Source organism: Lingula anatina, chromosome 1 (genome assembly GCF_051362555.1).
Source record: "Lingula anatina isolate TDL-2025a chromosome 1, LinAna3.0, whole genome shotgun sequence".
NCBI lineage: Eukaryota > Metazoa > Brachiopoda > Lingulata > Lingulida > Lingulidae > Lingula > Lingula anatina.
This window is the reverse complement of record NC_141767.1, coordinates 71,852,412-71,867,314: the sequence shown is the minus strand read 5'-3', so window position 1 is coordinate 71,867,314 and position 14,903 is coordinate 71,852,412. Positions and strand designations below refer to the sequence as shown.

Genomic DNA, 14,903 nt, shown 5'->3' with positions numbered 1-14,903 from the left:
TCACATTTTACTTTAAAGTCTCATTTAAGACTGACCGATATTTTTATACGAAATAGAATTTAAAATTAAACGAGACTTACCTTGGTTAAGTCGATGTTTGATTGTAATTCTGTGAGTGTAAAAATGAGGGAGGGCTTAAATGCCACCCTCCCCACCCAGCTTACTCAGTAATATAATTCCAATGTAATCAGCTCACAGATATAAATATATATATATATATTTCATAATACTACTAATAGATAAATAAATAAAAATGTTCTTTAAAAAAAAAAAATGTGAAAACATCAAGCTTTAAAGGCTGAGTACGCATGCGCAAGCATATCTCATTTAAGCCCTCCCTCATTTTTACACTCACAGAATTACAATCAAACATCGACTTAACCAAGGTAAGTCTCGTTTAATTTTAAATTTTCTTTTGTAAATCTCAGTTCTGCCTGAAGTTCAGGTTTCTGACTCCAGTAATAAGTCAGGTCACAGCCTGTTGCATTGTAAAGAGGAGCACTTGGAACACTGGTTTCCTGGTGAGAAGCCATCCTAATACTGTATGTACAAAAGATTGGGTCATGCCTTCAACTCATCATATACAAAGGAATTCTTCACCAGGTCATCTTCAATCCTAAAAGATACACATATAATGTACAAGTACACCTGAAATATATATATCCTACTTTTTTTTTATAAATCAATAAATCAAACACTCAGTTCTATCTACTTACAGAAAACATGCACAACAGCCCTTTATATTTGTCATGTGTAAACCATTTAATTCTCATCAGCAAAAATTACCAAATAGTCCTCCAGTTCTGTAATGGGGGCTTAATCTTTAAAAACTTTCATCCAATGTAATAAGCAATCACAACTAACACAATCAGCTGTATACAGCACAATTACAACACAATCACTATTTACAAGTAACACAATCAGTATTCACAACTAACAAAAGCAGCTGTATACAGCACAATTACAACACAATCACTATTTACAAGTAACACAATCAGTATTCACAACTAACACAAGCAGCTGTATACAGCACAATTACAACACAATCACTATTTACAACTAACACAATCAGTATTCACAACTAATTCAAGCAGCTGTATACAGCACAATTACAACACGATCACTATTTACAAGTAACACAATCAGTATTCACAACTAACAAAAGCAGCTGTATACAGCACAATTACAACACAATTACTATTTACAAGTAACACAATCAGTATTCAAAACTAACACAACCAGCTGTAGCATCCATCACAATTACAACATCTCTCTACGTGCATGCATGTGCATGCTTGTCTTGGATCACAAAATCATACAAGTACATCACCATATCACTTACCTCTGACTTTATTTCGTCTTCAACTGATGTCTGAAACAAAAATATTAAGAATTAGTGAATTATGACAATAACCATACTTAAGTCTCCCCCTCCAACTGCATTTGGGCAGTCATCATGATCATCAATCACCACCTTGCACTTTACAGTGCTCAGCAACAACACGGTTGAAGTCATTTTGACCATTCCACATGAAACTGAAACTATTCCACATGAAATTGAGAGTATAAAGTATGCAGTAGGATGAGACATTAAAATACAACAAAAACTTAAGTTCCATTCTCAATATGACCTGTAAAACAGTGTGCTACTTCCATGTGAACCTTGCCATGCTGAGTGCTGATTCCTGAAGAATTAAAGTTATATATAGAAGTATTCTAAATACATCAATATAAACTAATTGAAAGTAAAAGTGATGCTATTTAGCCTCTTCTTATTTGAGAATTTATAAATCTTCCATATGACTTGAAATGCTGCAACCAGTGCTAAACAACAATTACAGACATGTTCATCTGATATAATATGCTATAATCAACTTCATGGCTACTCTGAAAATGTAAACAATTACAAGCAAACTTCCTTTGATAATCAATTCAACTTTTTCATTCTGCCTTAAAATGCTATGTTATATCAAACTGCACTGACACAATGCTGATTATGTTATATCAACATGCTGCACAATACTCCACTAACATTTCGCTGATTATTTTATATCAAGTTGTTGCACAATACCCCACTCACATTTGGATGATTATGTTATATCAACTTCTCAATAAAGCTTATACTGACACCAGTTCTTCATGTACTCTAATCACATCATGCAGGGGCGGATCCAGATATATTTTCTGACAGTCTTCCACATTATCTTTGTTAATCCATCCTCCATTTTTGACCGTCTTCCGATAGAAAACATTAGATGCCTGACAATGTTAACTTGAAAATCTGACCGTCTTCCGGAAGACCCAGAAGACGGCCTAAATCCGCCCCTGTCATGCTGTAAGAGCTCACTGACACCAGTTCTTCATGTACTCTAATCTCATCATGCTGTAAGAGCTCACTGACACCAGTTCTTCATGTACTCTAATCACATCATGCTGTAAGAGCTCACTGACACCAGTTCTTCATGAATTCTAATCATATCATGCTATAAGAGCTCACTGACACCAGTTCTTCATGTACTCTAATCTCATCATGCTGTAAGAGCTCACTGACACCAGTTCTTCATGAATTCTAATCACATCATGCTGTAAGAGCTCACTGACACCAGTTCTTCATGAATTCTAATCACATCATGCTGTAAGAGCTCACTGACACAAGTTTTTCATGTACTCTAATCACATCATGCTGTAGGATATCAGTGACACGTTTTTCATGACGTGCAACCAATGGAAACTCATGACAGCAGTTCCTCCTGAACTCTTAAACACACCATGACACAAGAGTTCACTGCCACGCTTTTAAATGAATACTGTTGTAAGTTCCATTTTAAGTCTAAGCTTATCATGCTGTAAGAGCTCTCTGCCACAAGGTCTTCCTGAACAGTGTTAGAAGTTCTTCATGAAGTCTAAGCACATCACATATCATGACATGAGAACTCACTATGCTGTTAAAACAATCCACCACTCCTGGGCTTTTCTTCTTCAGACTCCTCATCGGATTCCTCTTCTTCTGATAACTTTTTATCTTCCTTTTCCTCCTCAGATCCTCCTTCAGATTTATCTTTGTCCTCCTCCTCATCCTCAGCAGATTTGTCATCTTCAGACTTCTCCTTTGGTCCCTCCTCATCCTCATTTTCTTCTTTCTACACACAGAATATCAGATTATTATCATACTTTATACTTTCAAACAACACCAGGCTGTAATCCCAGTTCAACTGACATCAGCAGGAGAACCTCAGAATTTTTGTCCCGAGTTAAACACAGAAAAGGGTGAAAAGAAATATCTAGACAGAAAATTTAAATCTCTTAAGTTTTGGTTAAAAAAAAACAAGACCAAGATTATTGGCGATAAGAAAGATTTTTTTGCTTATGTGCCCAAGATATAACTTTTAAAGGTGTGAATATATATCAGTGCATTGGAAAGACCTTCTGTAAACAAAATAAGGAGAGCTATTAGTAATAAATTATCTACGTATATTCATGAAAGCTTTAAAATTTGGGTGGTCATAATATTCAATTTTATACGCTTAAGGCCTCATGTTACACATCAATATTTATATATATATATATATTCTTATACACTGAACATTATACTAGACTTACCACACAAATAGTTCCAAAAACACTCTAGAACTACCACTTGGTATGATTAGTAAACCTCTAATAACACCTCAGTAGGAAAACTGAATTACATGAATGAGTTGCAAACCCACATTAACTGACATGGTGTGTCAGTGGACTGAAGTTAAAGGTTATTTCAATAGAGTGCAATAAACTATGACATAGAATGAATAGGTCCTTGTATCATAAGTCACACACTGTATTAGAAATAGCATGTTTTTTCTAAAAGGATTTTCCCCATGAATTAACTCAATGCCTCTTTGATCTAATAAATCCACTTGGGCCTTCTCCTAACAGCCTATTAAAAGTTGTGGGTATTATCAAAAATTGCATGTTTGTGGAAATAAGTGAACTACTGTATGTTGGAATTCCTGTAGGTGGTTTAGCTGAAATACTCAGAATATGAAAGTGTTCCACAGTATGTTGGAAATCCTGTAGGTGGTTTAGCTGAAATACTCAGAATATGAAAGTGTTCTACTGTATGTTGGAATTCCTGTAGGTGGTTTTAATGAAATTGTCAAAGGGCTCTTGGTAACAGCCAAATATACTTGTGTCCACAAATATAGATGAACAGACAGAGAACTCCACTGCTGTACAAATATAGATGAACAGACAGAGAACTCCAATGCTGTACAAATATAGATGCACAGACAGAGAACACCACTGCTGTACAAATATAACAATCTACTGGGATGATTACGAAAAATTTGCCAACAAGAAAATTAATCAATTACTGGTTATATTGTAACCTAAAAATCCTCATATTTAAGAGGGTTTGCAATTAATTTAAAGCAATTTTCAAAATTATTGTAGTATCCATATGTCAAAATCACAACCAGGCCTGAGGGTAACAAATGCAGCACTAAATACAGTAAGTGTTCTATTGTTAACAGATATGAAAAACAAAATGAGTGATAATTGCAATTAACAAACACATGCTATAAGTTCATTTGAACCTGTCACTAAGCAAATCATGAACACTTGTTCCTGATCCTGGAACAAACTAACAGCAACCACAACCTCATGCACTTCTCTACATACATCAACAGTGCTGTCAAAATTGATTGTGAAAGAAGCTTCTTCCTCTTCTTCTTTGTCATCACCCTAAAAAATCAGATATGGGATCAGCAAAGGTACATGTACCACCAGACACCATGACATCTACCATCACACACCATGGCACATACCACCAGACACCATGTCATGTACCACCAGACACCATGACATGTACCACCAGACACCATGACATGTACCACCAGACACCATGACAAGTACCACCTGACACCATGACAAGTACCACCAGACACCATGACATGTACCACAAGACATTATTACATGTACCACCAGACTCCATGACATGTACCACCAGACCCCATGACAAGTACCACCAGACACCATGACAAGTACCACCAGACACCATGACATGTACCACCAGACACCACATGTACCACCAGACACCATGACATGTACCATCAGACATCATGACATGTACCAACAGACACCAATACCATGGCACATACCACCAGACACCATGACATGTACCATCACATACCATGACACGTACCACCAGACGCAATGACATGTACCACCTGACACCATGACAAATACCACCAGACACCATGACATGTACCACAAGACATTATTACATGTACCACCAGACTCCATGACATGTACCACCAGACACCATGACAAGTACCACCAGACACCATGACATGTACCACCAGACACCACATGTACCACCAGACACCATGACATGTACCACCAGACATCATGACATGTACCACCAGACACCATGGCACATACCACCAGACACCATGACATGTACCATCACATACCATGACACGTACCACCAGACGCAATGACATGTACCACCTGACACCATGACAAGTACCACCAGACACCATGACATGTACCACAAGACATTATTACATGTACCACCAGACTCCATGACATGTACCACCAGACCCCATGACATGTACCACCAGACACCATGACATGTACCACCAGACACCATGACATGTACCACCAGACACCATGACATGTACCACCAGACACCATGACAAGTACCACCTGACACCATGACAAGTACCACCAGACACCATGACATGTACCACAAGACATTATTACATGTACCACCAGACTCCATGACATGTACCACCAGACCCCATGACAAGTACCACCAGACACCATGACAAGTACCACCAGACACCATGACATGTACCACCAGACACCACATGTACCACCAGACACCATGACATGTACCACCAGACATCATGACATGTACCACCAGACACCATGGCACATACCACCAGACACCATGACATGTACCATCACATACCATGACACGTACCACCAGACGCAATGACATGTACCACCTGACACCATGACAAGTACCACCAGACTCCATGACATGTACCACCAGACCCCATGACAAGTACCACCAGACACCATGACAAGTACCACCAGACACCATGACATGTACCACCAGACACCACATGTACCACCAGACACCATGACATGTACCACCAGACACCATGGCACATACCACCAGACACCATGACATGTACCATCACATACCATGACACGTACCACCAGACGCAATGACATGTACCACCAGACACCATGGCAAGTACCACCAGACATCATTACATGTACCACTAGACACCATGGCACATACCACCTGACACCATGACAAGTACCACCAGACACCATGACATGTACCACAAGACATTATTACATGTACCACCAGACTCCATGACATGTACCACCAGACCCCATGACAAGTACCACCAGACACCATGACAAGTACCACCAGACACCATGACATGTACCACCAGACACCACATGTACCACCAGACACCATGACATGTACCACCAGACACCATGACATGTACCACCAGACACCATGGCACATACCACCAGACACCATGACATGTACCATCACATACCATGACACGTACCACCAGACGCAATGACATGTACCATCAGACACCATGGCAAGTACCACCAGACATCATTACATGTACCACTAGACACCATGGCACATACCACCAGACACCATTACATGTACCATCACACACCATGGCACGTACCACCAGACACCATGACATGTTCCACCAGACACCATGGCACGAACCACCAGACACCATGACATGTTCCACCAGACACCATGGCACGTACCACCAGACACCATGGCACATAGCACCAGACACCATGACATGTACCACCAGACACCATGGCACGTACCACCAAACACCATGACATTTACCACCAGACACCATGACAAGTACCACCAGACACCATTACAAGTACCACCAGACACCATTACATGTTCCAACAGACACCATGGCACATACCATCAGACACCATGACATGTACCACCAAATACCAAGACATGTATCACCAGACACCATTACATGTACCACCAGACACCATGGCACATACCACCAGACACCATTACATGTACCATCACATACCATGGCACGTACCAACAGACACCATGACACGTACCACCAGACACCATTACATGTACCACCAGACACCATGGCACATACCACCAGACACCATGACATGTACCACCAGACACCATGGCAAGTACCACCAGACATCATTACATGTACCACCAGACATCATTACATGTACCACCAGACACCATGGCAAGTACCACCATACATCATGGCAAGTACCACCAGACACCATGGCAAGTACCACCAGACATTATTACATGTACCACCAGACATCATTACAAGTACCACCAGACACCATTACATGTACCACCAGACACCATGGCAAGTACCACCAGACATCATGGCAAGTACCACCAGACATCATTACATGTACCACCAGACATCAGGGTGAAGATATATATCACATGTACATATATAGCTGTCTTCACATAATTCTTATGTTTCAACTGTTTTCATGCCACAGGCAGAGTATTATAACACAAATAACATAGCACCTTATCTACCTTACAATCTCATATAAGCACATACAAAAGTTAAGCTCATAGGCCTGAAAAAAATCACTGCCGCTGTGAAAGCATTTCATCTTTTCAAATCTATTAATGCCAAGACTCTCAATTAATACAGTCTGCAGTAAACAGTTTTCATCTGCAGTGTATATGTACTACACTGTGCCAAATGCACTATTGTCATCTGCAGAGTATATATACTGATCTGGCCTGTGACATATATACTGCACATGTACATCAGCATGCTGTTAAAGGTAATGCAATGACAGATACACCAGTACATCTTCAAAACTCATTGTTTTATTGTCCCCCCCCCCCCCCCATTGCACTGTTTAAACATAGTTTTCAAGCACCTGCAAACACATAGGTGGCAGCACATGACAAGCCTTACTTTTTCCACTGCATCTACAGCCACCCCCCAAAACAATATAATATTCAATCTAACATAACTTATATTTACACACAATTAAAAGGGGGTGGGGGTCAATAAGTAAAAGCCTCCTATTAGGATTCCAATCTATGCATATGCACACATCTGTAATGAATATTTGTTTTTGCAAGAAAGTATAAATCAAAATATATGAGTATACACTTCAATATGTTTTATAACAGCTTAGAAGTTGGTTCAAATACAGTTAGTCCATGTAACAATCACCATGGCAGACCAATATGTTCATTATATTCATCATGTCACAGATTTGGCAGGTACTAAAGCACAGACTGGATGATCTATTTTCACATGGTGGACAAACAGTTGAAAGAACCAAAGTGCATGCACCTCACCATGCATAAACTACCTTTTTATCATCTGTCTCACTTTCACTCTCCTCCTCCTAAAGAATGAAATAATTATTTGATATTTGACAATAGTCTATTTCAAACACCACCAGGCACACATATCAACAATATCTTAACTAAACTTCATAGCTGAGAGCACTGTATATTTCTAATTGTTTCACTAAACAACTGGCCCCTGTTTCACAAAAATTCTAGGTATGTTTTGGCTAAAATATTTGTTTACAATGTTACAAAGACCATGCAGGACTTAGCTGTGTTTCACATAGAGTCTAAAAGGCCACTCACCATATTGTGTTATAATATCTTTGAAGGTTACTGAAACTTATTGAATTTCTTAATAAAAATTAAAATGCAACATTGCTACGTTTGTCCACATTTTTTTACTACTAGATGTCCAATGGCACTTTTCAATTTTTCTAACTTTGAAGCTGGAATTTAAGACTCTTTGTGCAACACTTAGAGACGGCTACACTGTTGTCTTCATAGATAAGGCACTAAGCTTAATGTAGTCAACTTCAGTTTTTTATATTCTTTGTGAAACTGGGGCTTGAGCACAAAATATGAAAAACTTCTTTTGTTAATAATTGAAAGAAAACTGAAATACTAGTGTGTTATAGATCTACAGTAATTCATAACCTTTACTGGAAAATATGTAAATAAAACTTTTTAGAACCCTGAAAATAAAATTTCATAAAGCTGAGAAGCATAAGTTAGGTCTGGGGTCAAATCAAGACAGCATGCCCATGCATACCACCTTGCTGGCCTCATCCTTCTCCTCTTTGTCCTTCTCTTCTTCTTTGTCATCAGATTCTTCAGCTTCTACTCCTGCCACCTCAGTGTTTTCACTCTCACCCTCCTTCTCCTGTCCAGTTTTACTTTCATCTTCACTGACCTCAGCATCATCCCTGTCCTACATGAAGGCCAATGTTAGAAAGCATGAGCCGGGTATTGAAGCAAGGGGAGTGAAGTGAGCCAACAGTCAGCTGTGGGTGAAATAATTAAAACCTACAAGTGACAGCCTACCATGTGCATTTAGTAAATATACTTGGTGTGCTATGATATATTATATTTGACTGTTACTTATTACCAGATGGCAGACCACCGTCATTGGTACTGTAGTATCTACCAAGGTAACAACATGTGTTAATAGACACCAAGTTTTCACAGCTGCTAATTACACTGGGCATCAAGAACAGCAGTACACAGCTGGTAATTACACTGGGCATCAAGAACAGCAGTACACAGCTGGTAATTACACTGGGCATCAAGAACAGCAGTACACAGCTGGTAATTACACTGGGCATCAAGAACAGCAGTACACAGCTGGTAATTACACTGGGCATCAAGAACAGCAGTACACAGCTGGTAATTACACTGGGCATCAAGAACAGCAGTACACAGCTGGTAATTACACTGGGCATCAAGAACAGCAGTACACAGCTGGTAATTACACTGGGCATCAAGAACAGCAGTACACAGCTGGTAATTACACTGGGTATCAAGAACAGCAGTACACAGCTGGTAATTACACTGGGCATCAAGAACAACAGTACACTGCTGGTAATTACACTGGGCATCAAGAACAGCAGTACACAGCTGGTAATTACACTGGGCACCAAGAACAACAGTACATAGCCGGTAATTACACTGGGCATCAAGAACAGCAGTACACAGCTGGTAATTACACTGGGCATCAAGAACAACAGTACACAGCTGGTAATTACACTGGGCATCAAGAACAGCAGTACACAGCTGGTAATTACACTGGGCATCAAGAACAGCAGTACACAGCTGGTAATTACACTGGGCATCAAGAACAGCAGTACACAGCTGGTAATTACACTGGGCATCAAGAACAGCAGTACACAGCTGGTAATTACACTGGGCATCAAGAACAGCAGTACACTGCTGGTAATTACACTGGGCATCAAGAACAGCAGTACACAGCTGGTAATTACACTGGGCATCAAGAACAGCAGTACACAGCTGGTAATTACACTGGGCATCAAGAACAGCAGTACACTGCTGGTAATTACACTGGGCATCAAGAACAGCAGTACACAGCTGGTAATTACACTGGGCATCAAGAACAGCAGTACACAGCTGGTAATTACACTGGGCATCAAGAACAGCAGTACACAGCTGGTAATTACACTGGGCATCAAGAACAGCAGTACACTGCTGGTAATTACACTGGGCATCAAGAACAGCAGTACACAGCTGGTAATTACACTAGGCATCAAGAACAGCAGTGCACTGCTGGTAATTACATTGGGCATCAAGAACAGCAGTACACAGCTGGTAATTACATTGGGCATCAAGAACAGCAGTACACAGCTGGTCATTACACTAGGCATCAAGAACAGCAGTGCACAGCTGGTAATTACACTGGGCATCAAGAACAGCAGTACACAGCTGGTAATTACATTGGGCATCAAGAACAGCAGTACACAGCTGGTCATTACACTAGGCATCAAGAACAGCAGTGCACAGCTGGTAATTACACTGGGCATCAAGAACAAAACAAAGGGAATTTTAGCATGGCTTTAAGCTTGAATTCAATCCTAGATGCAAGTGACTGTTAGAAATAAAGTCCAGATGTTAATAAAACATCCTAGTAAAACAAGAACAATTGAAGATCTATTTCTTTATACCAGGAAATGTTTCTATGAAGAACAGTATAATGTAACATAATACATCAATGATCATCAAGTACCTGAAACATGCATTCAATACAAGTGAACTATAATAAAAGCTGGGAATTGTCTGCTATAAAAAACATTGTTGAAATAAATGGTCATGCTGCTTTTACCTCCTCTTCTTTCTTTTCTTCATCACTCTCCTCTTCCTGTTTTTCTTCTCCTTCATCTTCTTTGTCCTGATTAAAAACACCCATATTGTAGAGCTATTTAATAATTCAAACTAAATCCCATCAAGAATGCTGCAATTGCAACTATAAGTAAGCACTTCAAGCATGGGTAGCATCTCGAGTTCATGTGACATTTACATAAACAAATATAATTTCTCAATTGGGCAATAAATATGTTCTGTAAGCATTATTAAAGCTGTTGCAGAAATAAAGGATGGATACAACAAGTCCACCTGTTAAAATCAAGGATTTTAGTAAAGCCAGTTTATGAGATAAAACCTATGCATTCAGGTCCATGAGATAATACAAGGTGCTACTAGTCCATTGAGATAAAACCTAGGTATTCAGGTCAATGAGATAAAACAAGGTGCTACTAGTCCATTGAGATAAAACCTAGGTATTCAGGTCAATGAGATAAAACAAGGTGCTACTAGTCCATTGAGATAAAACCTAGGTATTCAGGTCAATGAGATAAAACAAGGTGCTACTAGTCCATTGAGATAAAACCTAGGTATTCAGGTCCATGAGATAAAACAAGGTGCTACTAGTCCATTGAGATAAAACCTAGGTATTCAGGTCCATGAGATAAAACAAGGTGCTACTAGTCCATTGAGATAAAACCTAGGTATTCAGGTCCATGAGATAAAACAAGGTGCTACTAGTCCATTGAGATAAAACCTAGGTATTCAGGTCCATGAGATAAAACAAGGTGCTACTAGTCCATTGAGATAAAACCTAGGTATTCAGGTCAATGAGATAAAACAAGGTGCTACTAGTCCATTGAGATAAAACCTAGGTATTCAGGTCCATGAGATAAAACAAGGTGCTACTAGTCTACCAGTTCATTTTGGAGATAAAATCCAAAACTAAGTATTTCCTGTCATGCGGATAAAATGTAAGATATTGGTTTATTCATGTCAAGCTGCTAAAATCTAAGGCTGCCTTCACAACACTAGCTAGTACAGGGGTCAGCAATCAAGCCTAGGCTTCACTTTGATCAGTGCGCAATTTGGATTGTTGAATTAATCATTTCACAGACAGAGGGTATTCCACATACTTAGGCTGCCTTCACAACACTATCTAGTACAGGGGTCAGCAATTAAGCTTAGGTTTCACTTTGCTCAGTGCGCAATTAATCATGTTGAATTAATCATTTCACAGAGGGTATTCCACATACTTAGGCTGCGTTCACATGCAAAATCTATTTTCTAAAATCTGAAAATCTATTTGTGGTATCTTGTGATCACAAGATACCGCAAATAGATTTTTAGATTTTTAGAAAATAGATTTCTCATGTGAACGGTCCCTAAAAGAGGATCAAATCGTAGTGATGACTACATCTATTCTTTCACTATCCACTGGCATACTACACTAGTATTGTTCATACTGAAATAGGGTCAAATCGTAATGATGACTATATATGTTCTTTCACTATCCACTGGCATACTACAGTAGTTTATGGCTTCTGCTGACTCCAAGATAATGTTGAATTTTTTTGACATAATGTTTCTGAAAATTTACTTATGTAATTTAATTCAAATAACTCAATCATATCAGTCCAGTATCCAAATGCAACATTTTACAATTTACAATTAACAATTTACCTAAACAAATAAATGTGAAAAAAAATCAAATGGCAAAGCACATGCTATTCATTCTATTACAAAGTGGGTATAACAGGGGCGGATCCAGAGCAGGGGCGGATCCAGAGCTATTTTCTGACAGCCTTCCAAATTATCTTTGTTGATCCATCCTCCAATTTTGACAGTCTTCCAACAGAAAAAATTAGATACCTGTCAATATAAACTTGAAAATCTGACCGTCTTCTGGAAGACCCAGAAGACGGCCTAAATCCGCCCCTGTATAATCATATCAAATAGAAGCAGATGGCAACAGATGCAAGGCAACAAGTTACCGAATCCTGCTCTTTTTCCTTGTCCGTCTTCTCCTCCTCTTCTACATCTCCATTTTCCTACACAATAGTAGTCAATGGCATTGCAATATATCTATATAACAAATCTAATAAATGTACAGGCACATGACTTTGCAATATATATATAAATTGTACAAAAAGGTGCACTATATCAGATGTGTCATGTGACACCAATACCGTTACAGAATATCACAGAATCCTGCTTTACAAATGACAAGTGTCATGTGATACCAATACTCTTACAGATCATCACAGAATCCTATTCTTAAAATAACAACTTTCAAATGATACCAATACTATAACATTTGGAACAAATAAGACCAAATTATTATTCTAAATTAAGTTGTCTCCATTCAAAGAAAAAATACATTTCAATTAAAATTAAAATTCTTCTTAACCTTAAGTACTGTGTTAACACCCTCCCAATGTTGGAAGCAGCAGACTTAGTCAAGCACTTACATTTGTTATCACCTCTTCTGACTTCTTTTCTTTTTTGGGAGATTGTAATTGAAAGAATTCATAGATTTGTTCATTTTCTGTTGCATCCAGGAAGGCATCATAATCCTGTGTGAAGATAGATGTATTTTAAGAAAAACAATTTCACATATGGAAAATAAAACAAACTAGATAGTGTAGACGATCAGCTGTCAAACATCCCTACATTTTGCCAAATCTATCTTTATTTACTCATGCCAGGAACAAGGATTTCTACCTTAATGTACTGATGCTATGAACCACGCCCCATGTATATCTTTCTTTAATGTACTCATACAACCAGTTTTATGTAAGTCCTTCTAAAACTATCAAATATGTAAATTCAATTAAATTAAAGAAACAGGTCTAGATGAAAAAGAGAAATTACCCCCAAATACTTGTCATCATTAAAGAGTTGCGGGGCTATAGGGGTCTCTCCCTCCTTCTTGCCCTTGCTGTTATTTCTCATAAACTCTTTTTGTTTTTCATTGCGGTGATCTGAGATATCAATTTCTTCAAATTCTATCTTCAAACTTTCCAGGAGATCCTTGATCTTGGACTGCTTCTTTTTAATCTGTAATTATCAACAAAACAAGCAAGAAGAAGAAGAAGAAGAAGAAGAAGAAGACTTACCAATACATGCAAAGAAAAAGCACTTTTATGTGTAATCCCTGTCGTTCAATATTTGAAATCAGCATAAATTGATTCAAATAAAGAGGGCCTGTCTTACTCCTGTTGTGAGCCTAAATGGCAAGCTAAGATTAAACTGTGGTTACATGATATCAAGGCAGCATCATACGTACAGTGTACTGCAGTGTTACAGATGACAGGGTAAGATAAAATCCTACATATGACAAGGCCTTACGTCAGTAGTAAGATATACCAGACTTGCTTATACGGTAAAAGGCAAAAGGCTCTGATGGTATCTACAATGGGGTCATCCTTAACCTCCTACAAACATTATTTCCACTAACTTACCTTGTGTGGGTGTGTCAACAGAATGTAAACAAATATTTTGACAGGCGACCTACCTCAGTGCTTCCTGAGAGAGAAGACATATAAAGCTTGATAACCATCTTCTAATCACAGGAGATAAAATACAACAAATTTCCTTTGGATTAATCCAAACAATTTGCTATTTATGTTCACCACAAATTGCCGATGGACGGAGATTTCAGAAGCGCCAGCCTACAGTCTCAGATTTGGGGAATTCCAACATGGGAGTACACACAAATCAA

The 14,903-nt window shown here is 38.7% G+C and overlaps 1 protein-coding gene across 9 annotated transcripts; it reads right to left on the bottom strand.

Moving 5' to 3' along the window:
• Positions 1-407: 407 nt before the first annotated feature.
• Positions 408-14,896, bottom strand: LOC106168659 (SH3 domain-binding glutamic acid-rich protein). Of its 9 annotated transcripts, XM_086995711.1 has the most exons (11): positions 14,697-14,894; positions 14,054-14,239; positions 13,651-13,755; positions 13,174-13,230; positions 11,202-11,267; positions 9,144-9,299; positions 8,389-8,424; positions 4,660-4,722; positions 2,939-3,140; positions 1,343-1,372; positions 408-616 (listed from the first exon to the last, which is right to left on the bottom strand). In XM_086995711.1, exons 1-9 carry the CDS (start codon positions 14,739-14,741, stop codon positions 2,946-2,948), a joined length of 909 nt encoding a protein of 302 aa, XP_086851837.1. In that variant the 5' UTR covers positions 14,742-14,894; the 3' UTR covers positions 408-616; positions 1,343-1,372; positions 2,939-2,945. The 9 variants fall into 9 exon arrangements, with proteins under 9 accessions (XP_086851837.1, XP_013403266.2, XP_086851843.1 ...); XM_013547812.3 differs by lacking the exon at positions 13,174-13,230 and having other exon boundaries at positions 14,697-14,896; XM_086995717.1 differs by lacking the exon at positions 4,660-4,722.
• Between the last annotated feature and the right edge of the window lie 7 nt (positions 14,897-14,903).